Source organism: Hevea brasiliensis, chromosome 7, assembly GCF_030052815.1.
Source record: "Hevea brasiliensis isolate MT/VB/25A 57/8 chromosome 7, ASM3005281v1, whole genome shotgun sequence".
NCBI classification, from domain to species: domain Eukaryota; kingdom Viridiplantae; phylum Streptophyta; class Magnoliopsida; order Malpighiales; family Euphorbiaceae; genus Hevea; species Hevea brasiliensis.
The window spans coordinates 1,226,904-1,248,060 of NC_079499.1; the positions used below are offsets into that span (position 1 = coordinate 1,226,904).

Here is a 21,157-nt window from a genome sequence, read left to right on the forward strand (position 1 = left end):
TTATAATTTAATTTTTGTTAAATCTGTTATATATATATATATATATATTTTATACATTAATCAAAAAATAAAACATTAATTTAAATTATATTATTTATTAAAAATAAAAAATAAAATAAAATTATTCACATATTTCTTTATATATATTTAATTTAAAATTAACTTTTATTATATCAATTTAAAATTTAAATTTAAATTTTAATTTATAATTATTTTTAAATCATAATTAATATTTAAATATATAAAATCATCAGACAAAAACCATCCCTTATTTTACTAGTGACTGTTTTGGTGTGGACTGTTTTCAATCTTTATGGCTAAACTTCTTTTTTTTTTTTTTTTTTTTTAAGATTTGAAAAGATGGGGTACTCTCTATTATTGATTGGGACCCTTAATAATTAACATGAGCTTGCTGCTTTCAGAAAAGGAAAATTAAATGAATGATTCTGGCCACCATCTTTCTAGTTAAACTCTATGTCTTTTATTCTTTAGCACTCCTTTCTAAAATAAAATTTAATATGTTTTAATTTTAAAAATTAAAATTAAAATAATAATTTAAAAATTATTTTTATTTTTAAAATTTTGATTTTAAATCAAAATTTTTAATCAGCAATTATAACATACAAGGACTACCTAGGAATAAGGATCCTACAACTAGGCTGAGAAAATGCCAACAATGAAAAAAGTAAAAGTGAAAAAATCGCTTCTTAGACCAATCCATCACTGACACGCGTCCAATGTTAACCGGATTTATGTACACCTTCAAACAAAAACAAAAAAATCATTACTATTCTCCTAGCTTTATGGTCGGTTGTCCTTATCCATGAATCTGTGAAAAGACAAATATGTCCTTGAAAATTAAGGCTATACCCCTGTAACTGTAAAACTACAAATTTTATGTGGCATTGCGACCTCTGCTCTGTGTGCGGTCTGTCCTTAAAATATCTCCCACTACAGTTCTCCCATGCTTCTAACCCCACGCTCCACAAATAATTATCAGCTCTGCACTTGCCTCTATCAATATCATTATTCTAATAATTTAATTGTTCGATATTAGAGATATAAAATTTAAAAAAAAAACTATTTAGAGAATATTATGTTAAACGGAGTTTAAAAAATAATTTAAAAAAGTTAATTTATCATTTTTATTGTTAAAATATATTAAATTTAATTTTAAAATAAATCCACAACTAAATCATTTAATTATAAAAACTTAATAATCAAATTTTTCTTTCCATTTACATTCTATATCTGTTTTAAAATAAAAAATATATTTTTCAATAATATTATAATTAAAAGTTTTAGGTTGTAAAATAAATATTTTAAATATTTTTATATTCATTAACCTTTTATTTATTTTCAGTTGTTTGAACAAAATGAGCTTTTAAATTGATATTACTGAAAATGTAATTTCAAAAAAAAATATTACTGAAAATATATAGATTTTGTTGTGTTACTGAAAATGTCTTCATAATTTTTTTAAATTACTGATAATTTAATCTGGCTACAGAGACTCGACAGGCGTGCTGAGAACACGCGCGCCACACCAGAGCGTGAGCTTGAGCGTGTAAAAAGAGAAGTAGCATAAGTAACCTGAAAAATAAGGAACGGTGACTGGTCTGTGCCTGACGTACAATTTCTGCCTTGTTTATTAAGTCAATTAAAAAACCCTACCCCCTTCTCTCTCTCTCTCAAAGCCACCCTGAACCTGCTCTTTATCCCCAAAGGTTACCCTCCACCACCAGTGCCACCTCGACCGCCGGCCCGCACAGAGAAAAGTGAAGAAACAATGAAGCTAAAGAACAAAGGTAAAGTATACCCATCTCCATCGTCATCATCGTCTTCTTCTGTTGCTGCCAGTAAAGATAGGGATAGAGATGTTCTCTCGGTACTCAAGCTTCTTCCAGCTGCCATTCTCGCTTTAGCTTCTGTTCTCGCCCTTGAAGACCGTGAAGTTCTTGCTTATATGATTACCAGGTCTCTGAAAACCACTACCAACCCAAACCCAAACAACCCTTCTTCTCTTGATCAAGATTCCAAGAGAAAATCCTCCAAAAAGCCACCAAATGCCTCCACCAACAACCTTAATACTAATAACCATAAGCCTCCTATCTTTGATTGTGATTGTTTTGACTGTTATACTAGCTACTGGTTCAGGTGGGACTCTTCTCCTAATCGTGAGCTCATCCATCAAGTCATTGAAGCCTTTGAAGAGCACTTGACCAACGGTGAACAATCCAGGAAAAGCTCTAAAGGTAAAAGACGAGACAGAGTGGGTCGGCGGGTTGGTGAGAAGCCGGTTCTTGATGTTATCGATCGACCCGAAATACTGGAGCTAGAGAGTACTCCTCCACAGAAAGCCAATGAATCCTCTATTATTTCTCCCGATGATGACGTCTCACAGATTGCTACGCCTGAGAGAGCGGCTGATGGAGAAGGGAAGGAGCAAAAGGAAGCTGAGAGAAATGAAGAGCAGAGTGAGTCAGTGCCCACGGCGGAGACGGAAGAGATGGCGGTGGTAAGTTCACCGCAGCAGGCAGTAAGCAACCACAAGGGTTTGGCAAGGAAGGTATTGCCGGACGTGTTAGGATTATTAAATTCTCGTTTATGGAGTCTTTGGGGTCCGAGTGTGTAGAATGCCAAAAAAAAAAAAGATTGTCTTTGCTTTCTTCCATTTTTGGAACCCAGAAAAATTTAGAAAAAATGAAAAAAAAGAAGTATATTTTTGGTGGAACGTAATTAGTACCTCTCATATTTCAATGGAAGCTTTAATTTTTTTTTTTAACGTGGGTATCTTTTTCTTTTCAATATTATTAATTTATTATTATATTGTACCTACCAGCAGCAGGTCATTTTCGATCAGGGAAAGATGTTTCATGCCATAACCCCTTTTGTATTTTTGATGGGTTCAAGTTTATTTCTCTTAATTATCTTACTTAGAAACCAAGTTTAAGAGATTAGGTGGTGGGTATATATAAGCAAATGTGTTTTTTAGCTAGTTAGTGGAGGCTATATTACTGGGATATTATCTGTATAAATGAATATTATATATAAAACTTTATGTTCTCTTTCATGTAAATGGATGCATTTTTTAATGCTTTCTTTTCATTCCATGCAATAATGTCTATTAAATTATGGCCTCATATTTTATTAGTTTACGGAAAGCCACTAAAATGGGGTTTGGGTGCCCTTCTTTGAGACACAATGAAAACCCTAGCCGAAAAATGCCCCCCATCTGGTAGTGGAGTGTAGTAGCTTTTATGGGTCAAGTGTGTGTTGTGATGGATAGGGCTTATCCTCTAGGATTTGGCCTTACTTGCAATGGCCTTTAGTTTCATTTATTGTAGTTGCAGCAATGGCTTGGGACCATACGGAACACCAGAGTATGTTTTTATGCGACATCAAATTTATGATGATGACTGCACTTGGGTATTTGGGTATGTTGATCCCCAAATGATAGGCCTCGTCAAGGGTCGGGTCGATTTGGTTCAAGTTTCAACCGGCTCTTCAGAGTTTTTGATCTGATATAATATAGATTTTAAATTTTTAATTAATTTGATTTTAACTAATTTTTATTCAATTTCGATTTTGATTTTAAGTTTAATTTGAAATCGGCCGTGGCCAAGTCTTGATGAAGTAAGTCTAGCATAAGACAAGAAATCTTGATAAGAAAATTTTCCTAGTGAAAGAAAATAGAGTAATAAATTAATTGAATGGTCTTTGTAAACCGATTATTATTATAAAATTAATTATTCTATTAAAAAATTTAGATTTTAAAATTTGCAATATAGTAATCCAAAAATGAAAATGCAATTTCATATTAAAACATTGAAAATTAAAAAAAGATCTAAATTAGTCTTACAATAATAAAAAGTATAGAAGAAATATAAAATTAAAAAAATTAATTAATTTTAAATTAAAGTATATATTATGTAAAATATTAAGAAAAAAAGATTAGTAATAATTGGACAATCTACATAAAGACGACCTAATAAATGGGATGTGAAAGATGTGAGGGTGGCTCGATAGTCTAATCAGCAAAATCCAAGATCGATGCCACCTTGTTTTTATTATAATCAATTATGCAACTCTTGGGTCTACTTGCTTACCAAGTTTATTATTATTATTATTATTATTATTATTATTATTATTATTATTATCTGTCAGGTCTTTTCAATTCTTAACACAAAATAAGATTACAATATTATTATCAATATGAAATTAATTCCCTTAGCAAGCATGAAATCATTTAATTACAAAATAGTATAAATTAAATTTATTATATCACAATAATCCACATGGATTGATTGTCTTTTATTAAATTTTTGTGATTTAATAACAGTAAGATTTATTGCTCAAATAAATTTAAATTTTTATGTTGATTGTTGATTATACAAGCTCTATTATTTATGGATAATTTATAATTTTATTTTTTAATTTAATTTTTAATAACATTTTAAATAAGATAAGTTATTATTATTAAATTAATTTTTAACTAAAATTTTTTCTTTTCTAATTTAATTTTTTTTCAATTATTTAATTTAATTTAAATAATTTTTTATCTATTATAATAATAAATTTTTAATTAATTTATAGTGTAATTAATTAAAATATCTATTTATTTATTTGTATACATGTATTAATATTAGCTTTTATGATTACTTCGATTAAAATATAATAAAATTATTTTATTCAAAAAATAATTTAAATTCCATAAAATTTTTATATTTTATCTCATAATTTATTTAAATTGATTTTTTTAAATTACAAAAAATATATTAGATTAATGAGAAAATAATATTATTTAAAAAATATAAAAATATAATTTTTTATTTTTAATATAGTAAAAAATATATTAAATTACTAATAATGAATTAAATTATTTAATTTTAATAATAATAAAAATATATAACATTCTTATTAATTAAAAATACTATTTTATTATGTTATTTCTTAAAAGTATTATATCTTTAAATTTTTATAAAATGTAAATTTTTTTATTAATCTGATATATTTTTTATAAAATAATTTTTTGACAAAAATAGTTATTATTTTACATAAATTTATGATATAAGTTAAATATATTTCATAAAAATTAAAATTTTAAAATATCATATTTTTTTATTAATATAATAAATATTAAAATATATATTATTTTTAAAATAAAGATTCCATAATTTTAATATTGTAACTTTATTTTTTTTAATTATCTTTACTCATTGTTAAATTTTCTATATAATTATATTTGTATTTTATTTTTGAAATTCTATTTCTATATAAAAAAAATATAGTTGAGAAATAATTTATGTATAAAAATTTAAATATTTAATTAAAATTTAAAAATATTTCTATTGAAAATTAATAATAATAAAATATGGATAATAAAAATATTAGTTATAATTGCATTTGATATATAATTATAATGAAATAAAATATTAAAAAATTTAAGAAATATTAAATAAGAAATTTATAAAAAAATTAGTAATTAAATAAATATTAATTAAATATATTTAAATAAATAAATTTTGAAAATGATAACTAATGACTTTTGAAATAAATAATAAAAAAATAAAGTAAATCAAAAAAGGATTTAAAAATACTTAGGTGAAATGAAAATATTTGGTGAGAGGAGAATGATTGATATGTATTAAATATTTTATATGACATACTATATATAGAAAAACAAATGAAAATTATTTAAATAAAAGTTTAATTTTATAATTAAATATTATTTAATTAAAAAAAGGCAACAAAAGCATTTAAATTCAATTTTTATAACAGTAAAATATTTTTCATTTATTTGGCTATTTCATTTTAATGGTCATAAGTTAGCTATAATAATAATAATAATAATAAGCATTAATTAATCTTAAGAAAGTGAAATAAAAAAAATTAAATTGTTAACATAAAAATTAATACATACTAATTATAAATAAGTTAAATTTTTATATTTTATTTTTATAATTTTATATGTGGACTACACTTTTTATCTTACAAATTTTTTAGTAAAGATTTCATAATAAAAAAAATAGAAAATACAATAATATAATAAAAATATTTATTAAAAATATAAATAATTTAACGTTGATTAAATTATATGATAATTGATTATGAGATCATAAATTAATAGTCAATTTTATTTAAATTAATTGCCATTACTGACCTTTATTATTATTATTATTATTATTATGGATGATATGTGGTAAACAATATTTGAACATAAATAAATTTATAAAAAAAATAATATAAATAGTTTTTAAATATTGCATTTAATCACAAAAAGGTTTTAGTTTTTAAAAATTAAATTTTAAAGAAAAAAATAATTTAAATCAAAATGTTAAAGCAGAATTGTAAATAATATTGATAATTAAAAAATAAATAAAAAAATTAAATAATTATTATTATTATAAAAGAGTATAAAGAAAGTTATTAGTAAAAAGTGACGTATGGCAAGTTTTTTAAGGAAAGTGTTATGTAGTATTTCCTTAGGAATACTACTATACTTTATTTATATATATAGAGAGAGAGATTTAAAACTTTTAATTTTAAACAATTTAATCATAATTTTTAATCCAAAATTTAAATATCAATTTAGTGATTTTGACTTTTTTTACACTTAAATTGCAATGTGGCATGGCATATAACATTTTATAATTTTTTTTTATTTGATTGATCTCTCTTTCTCTCTCTCCTTCTTTTTATTTGTATATTTTGAGCAATCAAGCTCACTTAGCGTGGAATCCCTACTCTTTCGTTCATTTACAGTATATACATTTAGAATGCATCCACCATATTCCTCACTAAGTAAGCTTGAGAGAGAGAGAATCAAATAAAAATAATTTTTAAATTTTAAATAAAAATTTTTCAATTTTGAAAGTTATAATTAAATTATCAAAAATTAAACGTTTTTAATATAATTAGTAAGATTTGAATTTATTTGATCAATAAGCTTAATAATAATAATAATATTAATAATAATTTTTAATTTAGTGATTTTTTTTAGCAAAGTGGTTGGAAGTATTTTATGATGGGATTGAGGGAGTGAATATTGGAGATTGGATGTATAAAGTGTTAGTTTAGTTCTTGAACTAGTTAAAAACCAGTCACAAATCAAATCTGAAAACCCTTGAATCTGACTCAAAATTACAAAAGAGTAGGTTTGGATAAGGAGAGATGGGTCAAAAAGCTATGTTTACAAATTGACAAAACAAGTTACATACAACATCAACCATTTTCTTGGGATGATTTGCTAAACTGAAATATTCATGTCTTAAACTCTGCTCAGTCCAAAATATAAGAAACAAAAGAATACATCTAATCTCAACTTGTTTTTTAGCAAATTTAATAAATCACTGAGGCTTATGAGTCACATTGCTTGGTCAGTTGCTGCCATGGAGAATAGACAAGAAGACTCTCAAAATTTCATTAACCATCTCTTTTCACTATCTAGATTTTCCAGGATCTTTTTAATCTCCTCACATTCAGGTTATAATCATGTTTACTGCTCATTTAATAGTTTTGGGTTCAGTTTCCAAACTGGAGGGCTTCACTGTTCTCTTCAGGTATAGAGACAGCTTGAAGATGGTGCAAAAATTCTACTTTATTATGGCAAACAGCTCTGCTTATGTCCCAGCAAGCAAAACTTATCAATCTTGCTTTAGAACCTGGCATTCTTAGTCATCTAGCTAGACATGCAAAATCTATAATTTGCAGTCCAAATCAAAGAACTGGTCTTTTTAAAAATGAACATTATAAAACAAAGTTTGTAGCAAAATCATATGAAACATGTTGACAGAATTTTTACACAAGCTTAAGGATGCAAACTCTGGATTGATTTCAGAATCAAAATCTGAGAAAGGTCATTCTCTACCTTGCATTATTGTGCTGAGAACTATATGAATGTTGAGGTGCGATGAGGCAACATTCCAGGATAATATGAGCAGGCCCTGCCCGAGAATTGAAGTCCAAATAGAAAAGAAGCACCCTGTTGATATAGCATGGGTTGTCTCAGGTTATTTTCCAACTAGAGGTTGATAAGGGCCTGTCACTGTCAAGCCATGATCTATCTATAATACGCCCATAGTTGGCCATTAATTGTCATACACGTGTTACGCTTCAAATCAAGGTCTTTTTCCAACCACAACTGAAGCTGATGATGATACCACCTTCAATTTTTGTTGAGATTCAGTTGTCCAGGAGTACCAACATCATCTTCATCACCATATATTCACCACCTGCTTGACCCTTTCTGTTTGCTTGATATTCTCAGCTGATTTGTCCCAAAGTCCTCTGTTCAACGGATGGAGAAAGCCTATTCCACAAGCTTGATGGGTACAACAAGGACTCATATCACTGTGGAAATCTGTGCATCCAGACTGTATGATAGAGAAAAGGTAAAGCGAAGATGAAAGTGCCTTCTTATTGTCTGCCGCAGAGTATGTTTGGAGCTGGGAACTGTCCACAAGCTGTTATCCTATTTTCATGTTAGCTACCAATAACCTGATGGCACAAAAAAAAAAAAAAAATACCTGACCCTACGTATTTAGTATATGATCAAAATTCATAACATGGAAATGGAAGCCTAATACATTACACATGGTATGGCTTCTGAGTTCTGTTCCTGCCGTGCTGATCCAGGATTTATGATCTGTTTGGTACTGCTGTGGAAGTTATTATTGAAAAAAAATAGCTTCTAAATATATTGGTTTAAATATATTGGTTAGATGTATTAAAAATTGCTTTAAAATAAAATTTGACATGATTTAGTATAAAAACTCTAAAATAATTAAACAATTTTTTCTAAATTGCTCTTTTCAAAGCCATTTTTTGACTTATCGACCTAAGAGCTCCAAATAGGTTCTCAAACATAGAGAGAGAGAATGCTGCAACAGACATATGTTAAGTTGTACAGGAGACATAACCATTTTCATCCACACATTAACCAAAGTTTGAACAGGATTCAACACTTGATCACTAGTCCCACTTCATGTCCTTCCCACCAGCACTGCCTCCTCAATCTTGGGACTTGGAATGGAGTTCTATTCTCAAGCCACAATTTGGTAGAATGAGATACCCGAGGATCATCAAAATGTATATTATACATCAAAGTATATGACCCAATTATATTTGATCTGCCTCCTGCAATTGCTTTGATTTACCAGAAAAGTAGTATCATGTAAATAAATCATAGGAAACACATCAATCAATCAGTAGTACAATTATGGAGGAATGCATCAGTCCTTCATGAGTTCCCTCAATTATTTATAAATTTTAAAATATTTTGTGGACATATTTTAACCATTAAGACTATAACAGCTATCTTAGAAAGATATTTGTTCTAATCAAGGATGGCTTTGTTATGTTATCTTTCTCTGTGAACTTAAAAGCCCTCTTCTCTTCTTTCAGTCACTCCGATTCATAAAGTTGCTTGTGGGGCAGACTCAGTATGTGGGGGCTAACAGTCCTGGTCCAGATGATATAAACTAAGAGAAAACACATATCTGATGATGGTACAGAATTTGATCATGACTGGGACTGGCTAACTCAGAAGGATAACTACTGATCTCACGTGGCAGCTTCAACATGCCACAGCAAAAAGTAGCCAGAAATAGTGGTGTTATAACGGGCACACTAATTTAAGAGTAATGTATCATCATCAATTAGGATAAGTAGAACCAGGTTCTTAGAGCTGCATTGCATCCAATGGCAGAGAGCATGCAGGGTTACCGATTACAAGTGTTTGTACCTGTGAAGGTGTACAGGTTTCTTCCAAAATTTTATAGCTTTAGAGAGTTCAAGTGCAACCAATCCATCGATCGATCACTGTAAACATGCAAAGCCTAAGATCAAAATGATGTAGCTAACAAGAAGATATTTAATAAAGACAAACACAATTATGTATATTATCATATAAAGGAAATTTTCAGACAAAATACCCCATCAGTGGGGAAGACCAGCAAAAAAGCAATGAGCATTTCAGCTTATTGTACCCTAGTTCTGAATGAGAAAAAGATCTTTATATTTGTCTAATTGTCCTTGAACTCATTAAACTTCGACAAAATATTCTCTTGTGTCCCCACTTTTGAATAGAACAATGTACAAGCAATAGCTATTATTAGAAAGATAAGAGAAAGTGCATGTGTGTAAACATGTCACCTTGGAAAGTGGCATTTTCAAACAAGGCACATAATCCGTCTGTCAATTCAACGTGCTTAAATGCATCTGCATATAGATTCATTAGATTTGCATTTGCAGGAAATAAGATGCATGCTGCTAGAGTTTCAAAAGGAATGGCTACATCAAGTTACATCTAGTGCTTAATGCAGGACTATCACATAGAGCAATCAAAGATGAATATGGCAGAAAAAATTGATCAATCTTGCAACAAAACTACTACGTGGCTTACACACAATCATTTGCTGGAAGGGTCCAGGACCCACAATCAATTTGCCCACATGATTTGATCTTGACAATGAATAGCCAACCCAAAGCTTGTAACTATCTCTGTGTTTCTCTCCAGCTACCTTCATCTTAGGCATTGGAGGCTTTCAAGGAGCAACTGATATCTCATTCGTAAACGGTTCTACTTCTGATTATGAAAAGTAGCTATTATCCTATCCTCTCATCATAGACAAAGTGAGCAAAGCTCGGGTTTTCTAAGAGAGAAAGAACATGAAGGTTATGTCTATGCTCCTTATAGACCCAATAGAGAACAGTACTCTTTATTCATGGAAAAGAAAGTTATACTCCTCAATGCTTCATGAGCTAACCACACAATCACTTCTTATTGCAGTTACTAGGTTGGATGCACCGTAAGTTCAGGCAGAATAGCAGTGAACCGCTGAAGGATTTTGCCATTGGTAAGTTTCTTTCTGCCATTTAGATGTTCCTGATAAGTTTAAGTATTCAAACAGGCATGACCATACCCTCATCTTTGAGTTAAAAGACAGTCATGCATAGCTCATAATATACACCCGCGAAAGACGCTAAATTCTTGGCAAGCAGGCTCATGTTGATCTCCTAGGATACATGTTTAACCATCAAAAGCCTGATATATAATGGCACTACTTGAGAAAAACCAGAGATTAAATTGCCTTAGGGCTTTGTGAAAGGGCATATTCTCCATACTGCATGCTACTCTGACTGAAATACAACCACAGGACACCTGAGAAGTAAGTTGCTCTGAAGTATACATAAAAGCTGAAGAGTTATTTGAATGTTGAACTGACATAATATCACAAAATAAGACTCATATTTCATTCTTTCCTGAATGAAGTGTTAGAATGTTTTCAGTCAAGTTCATTTAACACACTTTGTGTCAGGTCATGCTTGCAATTGTCTTATAGGACAGCCATCCCTTGACGACCAACAATACTACTCAAAACCAAACTATGGAACCAGATCATTCAAGCAAGCACAGAAAGATCACCTTCGAAAATCTTTTGCTGGTCTGGAAGCAGCAAGAATAGAAGAAGAAGAAGAGGAAGACTATGAAGAAGAATCGTCAGCTGCCATATCTGAGCTATTCCACGGTTTTCTTGCAATTGGTACCCTTGGTTCAGATCCAATCAATACCGAACCCTCAACACCAACATTTGCCATCTCCGTTGAGAACATCACTGAAAAAGAGACTGAAGTAACCGAAAACGAACTGAAGCTCATCAATGACGAGTTGGAGAAGGTTCTGGTAGCTGAAGCTAGAGAAGATTGTTGCAATGACTCATCAGGAAGAAACAGTTATGTCAGTGCAGGGAGAAGCAGTCAGGGTAGCACTATTACCCTTAGCGGAAAGCCAATGGAAGGCCAGGAGACCAATGTGAATGGAACAACAGTCTGTCCGCTCCAGGGATACCTATTTGGGTCAGCAATTGAATTATCAGAAACGACAACCGTGGCAAAGAAGGAACACAGGACATCACTCGGCGAGCTGTTTCAGAGGGCTAAAATAGCAGAAGAGAATTCTGGGGGTAAATGTGAAAGGGATGAGAAGCGCATAGAGAAGGAAGCTGATAAATCTGCTGTGCATCTCATGAAAAAGATGCTGAAGAAAAAAATGCTCCATGCTTCTTCTAGGAGCTCTGCTGCCACTGCTGGTGGAACCGTTGATACTGCTTCAGCAGAAACAAAACTGCACAAGGTATAGATATGCTATCTCTTTCAAATTCCTTCTTGTTTGAGTGTTGCCTTAGCATCCAAATGTTATGCAAGTAAAAAATTCCATTAATCTCAATCTTGCAGCCCAATGATCATATGTATGAATTTAATGTATAACTGAAAGTTTGCCACCTCAGACAAGTAATTTACAGATTTCAGGTTTCACAGGATATGTGTCTGTCCTTTGGTATAAAACTTTGATCAATGTGTGGTGTGCAGATCCTACACATGTTCCACAGGAAAGTTCACCCAGAAAGCTCAACATCAGCGCGGAAGGCAGATAAATCCCAGAAAAATGAGAATAAGAAGAGCACCAACAATGGGGGACACAACAATGGAAGTCAAATACTCCTAGATGAAGACATCACAGTACTTCCTCAGAGAACCCTTTCAAAGCGGAGCATAAGGCGCTACAAGAGTCAATCTAATCCACCCCACTTCACTCTTAGCAGCAGTGACTCAAATGAAAGCAGGGAATACTGGATCAAAACAGACGCAGACTGTAAGTACATATGCATTTCACATTCCTAAAATACACTAAAAAACCAAGCGTGTGTTTACCAAGTCAGTTATTGGTTTGTCCAATTGGAGATCTTATTTTAGCTTCTAGTTAAGTTTCATTCAAACAGATTTTCATAGAATTACAAGGATGGACAGTTCCTATTATCATATTTATAACCTTCTTGGCTTTATAATAACATTGAACAACTATGCTAATTCAGTTCTATGTTTGCATTGTAGACCTTGTGTTGGAGCTGTAAAAGGCAGATGCAGCAGTGAAGCATGGTTCTACATTGTTATCTTCGATTTGGTACTGTATTAGTGTGTTTGTATGGGTGATTGGTGCTAGTAATACGTGATTAGTTGTGTTAAATAGAACTTGAGTGGAACAAATAAATAAAAGAGGCAGTCCTCCCCAAAAGCTGCCTTTTAAACAAGTAATGTGGAATGTAACACATACTGTTTTTGCATTAATCATGAAGGAAACTATGCTGTCCTGAATCAATTCTAAAAGAACTATGTTGAGATGATGCTGTTTATAAACAAGAACTACTTATTTGATGGGCAGAATTTCAACATGCTTCGCAACAATGCAAAAATAATACATTAATTATGCAGTTGAGCAATAACATATTCAATCTCATCTATCCAAAATTTGACTTTTATCTAAATTAAGAAGGATTGGAAAAAGAATAAGATAAATGCACCTTGATAAGTAAATAAACATGTGCTAATATCTTCCACAAACCTTAACAAATCATACTCCTTTCATGTCCTGAGCACTCTCAATCAAATAATGGAGAATCAGAAAAGAGAAGTTGTCTATTTCTGATTAGTACATTGGATACTGAGCCCCCGCCAACCCTAACCCTCTCCCTCCCCCTTCCTTTCTCCTCTATTGAAAAGCATACCAGAATGCAATTTTTAGAATTTTGAAGATTTTAGCATCAATTTTTATGGTCAATTCATAGGAAAAGAAGAGGAAGAAGAAGCTGCATGTACCCAGTTTAGCTCTTTATTTGCTGGTTAATATCATCCGTGACAGTGACCAGACATGAACTGGAAGTCACAGAAAGTCATCAGAACCAAAAAGGTACAAACGAAAGCGCCTCAAGCTGATAAAACTTTTCTATACGTGAATGATTAGACAGCCTACCCATTTTCTATCCAAAATACCAATTCATCGTTCAGTTCACGCTTGACGATAGATGGTTTGAGAAGTCCCTCACTTAGACGATGGAAGTATGACCAATCGTTAACAACGTAGCCAGCGGTACCACCAGATTTCTTTAATTCATCCCGTTTGTTTCCCAGTAAAAGGGGAAAAAGAAGTCTCCTGTTTAGGTAGAATTAGGGTGTTATTTTATAAGCTTCCCTGCAACTATAAATTCTTGTGTATTTGATGTGCGTTATTTAATCGCATGCTGTGTTGAAGAGCAGAGAGCTTTAGCCTCTGATATCATTTTGTGTAGGCAGTTCTCTGATTGTTCAGTCAGATCTATAATGGCGTTCCTGGAAACTGCTGCAGATTGCCTTTACTTGTTCGAACAACCCTCCTGCCCAGCTGCAGGATATTTTGTACTTACAAGAGGAATCTCGCTTTGGTTAGAATCCAATTCTCTTAAAACGAAACCACCATTTCCGACCCAGACTAGAACTTGGGCCAGGTCTACCTTAGGATGCTAGGCGTAAATCCAGCCCAAAAATAATTTGATTTTATCAAGCCTAACTAACACCACAGGAAACCAGGGCCCCTGTTAATTGGGCTGAAAAAATGCTAAAGGGGATCGGCTCAGATCAACACAACAAAACCATATCTGAATTCAAGGCAAAGATGATAGGTAACAAATGAATATATAAATATGCAGAGGTTTATTTCATTCATAACCAAAATGTTCTGAATACCTGATACAACAAATCAAGGGAACGGAAAGCAATAAAAGAAAAAATTAAACCCAAAGGAAAGGGAATTCCTCTAGCATGTACTGTCCATATAATTCACTAACAACTCCTGAACCATAACTCTATCTGGTATCCTCCCCGCTGCACCATAAATTGGAGCTAGGCCTCCACTTATGGGACCTGGATTTTCTTTCACCTAAGAAGATTCAAGAAAAGAAGAATCAATTGAAACATTAAAAGCAACTCCACTGCCATTCTCCATCATCTCAAATGAGAAATAGAAAACTTTAAAGCACTTGCTACTTAATAAATGGGTTTATTGAATGATAGGCCAATTTCATAATTTAAAGTTAAGAACTTACAGTTTGCACAGATTCCCTCAAATCCTGAAGAAAGTCCTCAATAACCGATACATGTTGAAGGGTAACACATATATGAAGGCTGATTTAGCCACATCAACAAAAAGCAACAATAATTAGTCTTTAACAATGTGCCCACTAAAGTTGATGTTCAAAAGCAACTAACGAGACTGAATAAAAGAAGGGCTACAAACTATCAAACCAGTGGCTACTGGCCAACCATTTGGGATCAATCAATTCAAAATGGAGTTCATAATTTCAGGTGTCATCAATGATTAGTAGATTAACTCGCCAACACAGATGGCTATGGCATTAACTATGCATGTGTTTCTACTCAAATTGCATACCTGTTAGGTCTCTGCAATGCATTTAAGTGCCAGCCTTTTGATGACATTATATCATTGACTTCAAATATGTCTAGAACATTTGATCCAAATGCCACGATTGTCATATCTGGCTTCCCAATGATAAATAACTCAGGTATCTCCTTTATACTACAAGTAAAATAAAATAAAATAATTCAATAAAGTTATCACACAATTCAAAGGAGCACAAATGGGTAGTAAAAATACAAACCCTTTCTCTAATTTTTTGGATGCTTCCATTATTGCCTTTGCGTTCTTCAAGAACCCTTTACAATGTAAGGGAACAATGATCAGTCTAAAAATATAGAATTGGATAAAATATCAGGATAAGCAATAAAGGAAACCAAATGCTAACACCTTCTTGTCCTAGTGACATCATTGCTGCCCAAGCCCCAGCTATCAAACCCCCAGGCCTGCTACCAGCAATGGTAGGAGACACATATAGCCCACCTGACCACTCGGTGACTGCAGGAAGGACAAAAAGAAAACAGATTTAGAACACCAAAAACATACACTTGAAACCACAAAAAATAAGTAATCCTATCAACTAAACATTAGCAGAAGCCCTTTGTCTTCACCAAAAGGCATTGCCTATCAGAGTCCACACTGGTCCCATCAATTTATCACAACTCAGGCAATGCCCAATAATAAGCCCCCTATTTTCACCCCAAGAAACACATCCTTTCTCCATCCAAACTCTCCATTTTTAACACACATAATCATTGTGAATTAGAAAGTTTTATAAAAAGAATTAAAGGAACCATTGCCTGTTGAGCTAACAATAAAATAAGATATTCCTAAGTAAAAACCAATACGCTACCACTAAAAAAGATCTTTGCAAGGAAAAACAAAACAGGGTAATTTATATAAAAAATTTATTTGGCAAAAGGAAACTAAACTCACCGGCAACAAATTGATGCTGTTGTAAAACAGTAAGGCAAGGACCCACGTGCATGAATAGTCAATGCCATGACAAGAAACTCATATTAGAAAGAATTAAGAAGATGCATTAACGAATAATTAAGATATATATATATATATATATATATATATATATATATATATATAATGTGCATCTCTAGCAAAACATTTTATTTAAAAACCCTAATTACCAAGATTTTGTGGTCTCCAATTACTGTTTACCCAACTTAATTGTTAAAGGGGGCAAAATAACAAAGAGAAGCAAGAACAGAAACAATTCATTTTTATGTGAGCAATACATGAGATCTGCAATTCAAATTTAAAAAAAAAAAAAAAAAGGAAAATTTCTGAGTAGTATCAGTTGCCCAAAATCAAATGAAGAAGTTTCCTGAAGCCAAGTTGCATGAAAACAAGCACCAGTATAATATATACCATAAATCAGTATGACAATAGAATTACAAAATTAGAACTGGAGAGAGAGAATTTCATTTGTGACTGCACTTAATAAGTGAAAGCAATAACTTCTAAGATGAGTAAAATCAACAATAAATTTTACCTTTCTAATATCATGATTTCTGTATAGAACTACACTTGTTCCTTTAGGAGCAAGACCATATTTATGCACATCCACTGATATTGAGGTTACTCCTTTAACAGAAAAATCAAAAGGTGGTATTGGGTACCTGATCAGAGACAGAAAAAGAGCATGTGATGAGAGGGTTTCTGATTAGCATCTTAAGGCATTGACATAAGATAACTGCCTGCCTAATTAACCAGTAGAGCTGAAATAGGTGACAAACTGCATGGATAACAAACTCATGAGTTGTGGTAAAGAACTTTCAAAACAGATTTGCGGGATATTCTAGTAGATATTATGGCATCCAACAACGATACATAAAGGATGCATCTGATATATTATTACCATCTACTGAGAGCCAAAGCCAAAAGCTATGTACACACGTATACACTGCCTATATAATAATAATAGAGATACAAATAACTTTGAATTGAGTCCCAGAGATAGCTCAAATATTAGAACTAAGCTTTAGTGTCTAAGCATTCATTAGACTTCTGAATCTTTTGAATATAACCTTCTGTGATGTACATTTCAACAGACAAATATTTACATTCCTCATACCTCAGTTCAGAAATAAAACATGCATATCCAAAAAAAAACAGCCATGAAACTCCATAGTGAATCTATATAAATTTTGTAAGGATACTAAATTATAAGTGTGAAAGTAAGATTTAATGCAAAAAAATGACCATGTTCCTTTAATACAAGAATTTCATGGTTTAGTTTCAGAACAAAGCATGGCACACCAATTGGCAACCACCACATGAAAGATAATTGGTTCTTAAAGAATCAGACATACCCAAGCTGACGAGCAAAAGGTAACACAAAACCACCAAGACAGAGGTCAACATGGAGACATATCCCATATTGGAAGGCCAATTCCCCAAGCTCCTACAAAAGAATTTTTCATTATTTGAATGAAAAGCTATCAAAGAACAATGAAGTCAAGTACATTGAGAACATAGGCTTTGTTAAAAACTTACTGTTGCAAAGGAGTCAGGGTGTGGAAATCACATACCTCGATAGGATCAATGATGCCATGAGGAAAACCTGGTGCAGATCCAACAATCTGCAGCACCAATGCACCAAGATAATAAATTGATCTTGAACCTAAATATGGTAACATCATCTACTCCAGAAGTTTTCTCTCACCCTTTTTTTGGGGGATTGAGGTTAGGGGGTGGGGAATGAGGATTCTGAGAGAAACAAAGTAAAAAAATTATTAAGTGCAGAATGCATACCAAAATGGTGTTTCTGTTAATGTGTCGTCTTATTGCTTTGACATTTGCTTGAAATTTCTCATTCACTGGAACACGCCACAACTTTATGTTAAAGTATTGTGCTGCCTTGTCATATGCTGAGTGTGCAGATTCAGGTATGATCCTATTCTTGGGAATGAAATCACTCTTATTAGCAACTCTTAAATCAGGGATAAATAAGCCTAAAAAAATCATATTTGAAAATAGACATACATTTCAGGCCTTGTAATTCCCTTCTTTGCCTTCATATAGTCACGAGATGATTTGACAGCCAATAATATACTTTCAGTTCCTCCGGATGTCATGTTTCCACATATTTCTCCTCCAGAAGCCTTTTTTTTACTGCCAAGTATTGAAGCTGTCATTGCAACAACTTCAGCTTCAAATCGTGCAACACTCTGGAATATATCGAAATGCAATGGATTGGTATGTGAAAACCTGAAAATGAATTCCATTAAAGTTTTACTAAGGGAGAACCAAAGGATAAATTGATAGTAATAAATGGGGAAGCACATAAAGGTCATGTTTTTTAGTTTTTATACTCTCAATTAAATTTAAGGTTTGCAGAGAGGAAAGAGGGAACACCTAAGCTTATCATGGTCATCGTGTTATTTAAAGATTGAATTTTATTAAGCAATATAAAGTAATTTAATTATTTGAAGAGGAAATTTGAAGTATGACTAGATAAATAAATAAAAGCACAGGATGTGCCAAATCTTACTAACATTGAACATGCCTCATTTAGCACAGAAAAATGTCCTTCAGATTCAGTTCCTCCAATGTAACTGCAAAATATAAAAAATAAAAAAATAAAAAAAAAATTGAAACATCAACAACTTTTTAAAGTCAAGCAGAACAGAGAATTTCCTCATCATTAATGAATGAGATAACTACAAAGAGAATACTTAGTAATAATAGCAAACATACACTGTACCAGAGCATTTTCCTCGCCAAACTACATCATTCATTTTCTCTTCCTTCATTTTCTCAATTACTCCAGTTCCTAAGCCTTCTCTTGGCAACTCAGTCCTCCAGCTTTCTCGCTTAGATTTACCACCAGACTGCAACTTATCAACAACCTACGTGTTCAAAGGCCAACACATGCAAAAGATTAAAGCATGAGTTATTAGCGCGCACACACACACACAAGCAAAGTCAACAACCCAATACATGCAACCATACAAGCTCATGACAATATAAACTGGAGATTAGTTTCAATTACAGGTTATATGGGCAGACATTTCTCTTAGGAAAGGACCTTACCTTATGACCCTAATATCAGGCAATTCATAATTCAACAATAGAAGCTACCTGACCTTATCTAATAAATCTTAACAGTAACTGCCAGAATTGCCTAGTTGCTACAATTGGCAAGCTATGCCACTTCAAGGATAGTTGACCACTGATATGGTTCATCAACGAAGATAAACAAACAGTATGAGCAGCCTAGTTAAAACCGAATTGGGCATTTAATGCAAATATTCTTTAAGCTTTTCCTTTTGGCCCGGTTAAATAAAATTTATCAAACACTGAATTCACTGTTATATAACTCAAACGAGAACACTTTCACATAACCAATCAATCAGAAAAAGCAGAACAGAATAGTGCCTAACCTTCTGCTTCTCCGCATCGATGTAACTCTTCACCCAAGGCACCATCCTTCATTTTAAGAATAAAACAAAATTTAATTTACCAAAAAAAAAATTATTAAAAAAAAAAAGAGCGAGCAAATAAAGATTAATTACTTGATGGAGGTCATAAAAAACCCTAAAATGGTGGCTCTGAGACCATTTTCATAAACAACACGAAGAAAGGAGCGGAGAATCCTCGCAAGGAGGAGAGTAAAGAAAGGAGTAAGAAGCAAAACAAGAGGTTCGTATTCCGATAAGAAGGAATTAGCAGAAACTCTAAATTCAGATAGTAATGAGTGGAGAGAAGCCATAACCATGTCCATTCCTGCCAATGCCAAGAAGCGCAAAGCGATAAGACCAACAAGGAGCAACAATCTAGAGCTACGTTATTATTTATTATTTTATTAGAGAGAGAGAGAGAGAGAGAGCTGCGTGGGGGCTTTATGTAGTTTAAGATTATTTATTAAGTTTGGATCGCGTGCAAGCGACGTTCCATTTGTGTTTGGCGGGGCTTGTCGGCTTTCGTCTATTCAGCGTCTCTAAATATTTAATAAAACTAATTATTTATTTCCTATTTTGAAAATATATTAATTAATTTTATATTTTTAATTTAAAATAATTTATTTTTTAATTTTAATTTTATTAAATATTATTAATAAAAAAAATACTAAATTACAATTTATAAGAAAAATTTATCAAAAATTATCAATTAATTTCTATATTCGCGGTGGTTTGTGGATTAGTTGCAATGTTTCTGTTTAATCTAGTTTGTTGATTTTTTAAGTAATTTTTTTTATTCTTTTAAATTTCTAGTGGCAGAGTGGGATTGAGATCTAGACTTTTTTTTTTCTTCTTAATCAATTTTTAATTAGATAAAAAAAAATTAAAGTCAATTATGGATTCAGTTTCAAACAATCTGAAACCAGTTCGTGGAAGAACGGAGGCCTTTGGATGTCTTTTCATTCTATCAGTCACAAGGTCAATTTCATTATTCATTATTTTTTTAATAAACTAGTTTGTGTTGCAAATTTTGTACCGTTATACATACTTGTAGTTAATTTTTTTTTTTATTTATAATATTATTATAATTAGTGTTGCTTGAAATTTTTGTTGGTAATTGATCAAAATGTTATCCATCATCAAGAGAACGAGGAGAGGCTGGTAGGGCTACTCTGACGATTCAAGTTAATAAATATTAATAAAAATAAAAAAAATAAAATTATGTATCTTAAATATTGATGTGAATCATATTTATAGAATAAAATATAATATCTTTTCTAATTTAATTGAGATTTCACATAATATGTTTTATATTTTCAATGATAATATATGACATATTTTTCTTATATAACTGATTATATTCGGTCACTCTTTTTTTTTTTTGAAATACATAATTATAATTTGATCGAACATTCATTTTATACGAACACTTTATAATTGTCTGAATACTTAATATCTTATCTAAACACCTGATATCTTAATCGAACAC

General features: G+C 31.7%; 3 protein-coding genes and 1 long non-coding RNA gene across 7 annotated transcripts; 2 read left to right on the forward strand and 2 right to left on the reverse strand.

Moving 5' to 3' along the window:
- The first annotated feature begins 1,451 nt into the window (after nucleotides 1-1,451).
- On the forward strand, nucleotides 1,452-2,781 carry LOC110638175 (uncharacterized). Its single transcript, XM_021788634.2, has one exon. The coding sequence runs from the start codon at nucleotides 1,790-1,792 to the stop codon at nucleotides 2,633-2,635; it is 846 nt and encodes a 281-aa protein (XP_021644326.2). The 5' UTR covers nucleotides 1,452-1,789; the 3' UTR covers nucleotides 2,636-2,781.
- A 4,932-nt stretch (nucleotides 2,782-7,713) lies between these two features.
- On the reverse strand, nucleotides 7,714-10,286 carry LOC110638125 (uncharacterized). Its single transcript, XR_009149955.1, has 2 exons — nucleotides 10,156-10,286; nucleotides 7,714-9,822 (listed from the first exon to the last, which is right to left on the reverse strand). It is a non-coding gene; the product is annotated as an uncharacterized LOC110638125 (long non-coding RNA).
- A 241-nt stretch (nucleotides 10,287-10,527) lies between these two features.
- Nucleotides 10,528-13,159, forward strand: LOC110638124 (protein LAZY 1). Of its 2 annotated transcripts, none has more exons than XM_021788567.2 (5): nucleotides 10,528-10,677; nucleotides 10,793-10,859; nucleotides 11,346-12,136; nucleotides 12,373-12,655; nucleotides 12,895-13,159. In XM_021788567.2, exons 1-5 carry the CDS (start codon nucleotides 10,672-10,674, stop codon nucleotides 12,912-12,914), a joined length of 1,167 nt encoding a protein of 388 aa, XP_021644259.2. In that variant the 5' UTR covers nucleotides 10,528-10,671; the 3' UTR covers nucleotides 12,915-13,159. The 2 variants fall into 2 exon arrangements, with proteins under 2 accessions (XP_021644259.2, XP_021644258.2); XM_021788566.2 differs by having other exon boundaries at nucleotides 10,529-10,677; nucleotides 11,322-12,136.
- A 1,348-nt stretch (nucleotides 13,160-14,507) lies between these two features.
- On the reverse strand, nucleotides 14,508-20,092 carry LOC110638162 (sphingosine-1-phosphate lyase). 3 transcript variants are annotated; one of them, XM_021788615.2, is made up of 15 exons: nucleotides 19,783-20,092; nucleotides 19,651-19,696; nucleotides 18,965-19,116; nucleotides 18,763-18,822; nucleotides 18,251-18,475; nucleotides 18,020-18,161; nucleotides 17,797-17,847; nucleotides 17,578-17,669; nucleotides 16,758-16,884; nucleotides 16,184-16,199; nucleotides 15,638-15,745; nucleotides 15,492-15,546; nucleotides 15,263-15,409; nucleotides 14,919-14,997; nucleotides 14,508-14,752 (listed from the first exon to the last, which is right to left on the reverse strand). In XM_021788615.2, exons 1-15 carry the CDS (start codon nucleotides 19,989-19,991, stop codon nucleotides 14,630-14,632), a joined length of 1,632 nt encoding a protein of 543 aa, XP_021644307.1. In that variant the 5' UTR covers nucleotides 19,992-20,092; the 3' UTR covers nucleotides 14,508-14,629. The 3 variants fall into 3 exon arrangements, with proteins under 3 accessions (XP_021644307.1, XP_021644308.1, XP_058005561.1); XM_021788616.2 differs by having other exon boundaries at nucleotides 19,983-20,076; XM_058149578.1 differs by lacking the exons at nucleotides 19,651-19,696; nucleotides 19,783-20,092 and having other exon boundaries at nucleotides 18,972-19,118.
- Nucleotides 20,093-21,157: the final 1,065 nt, after the last annotated feature.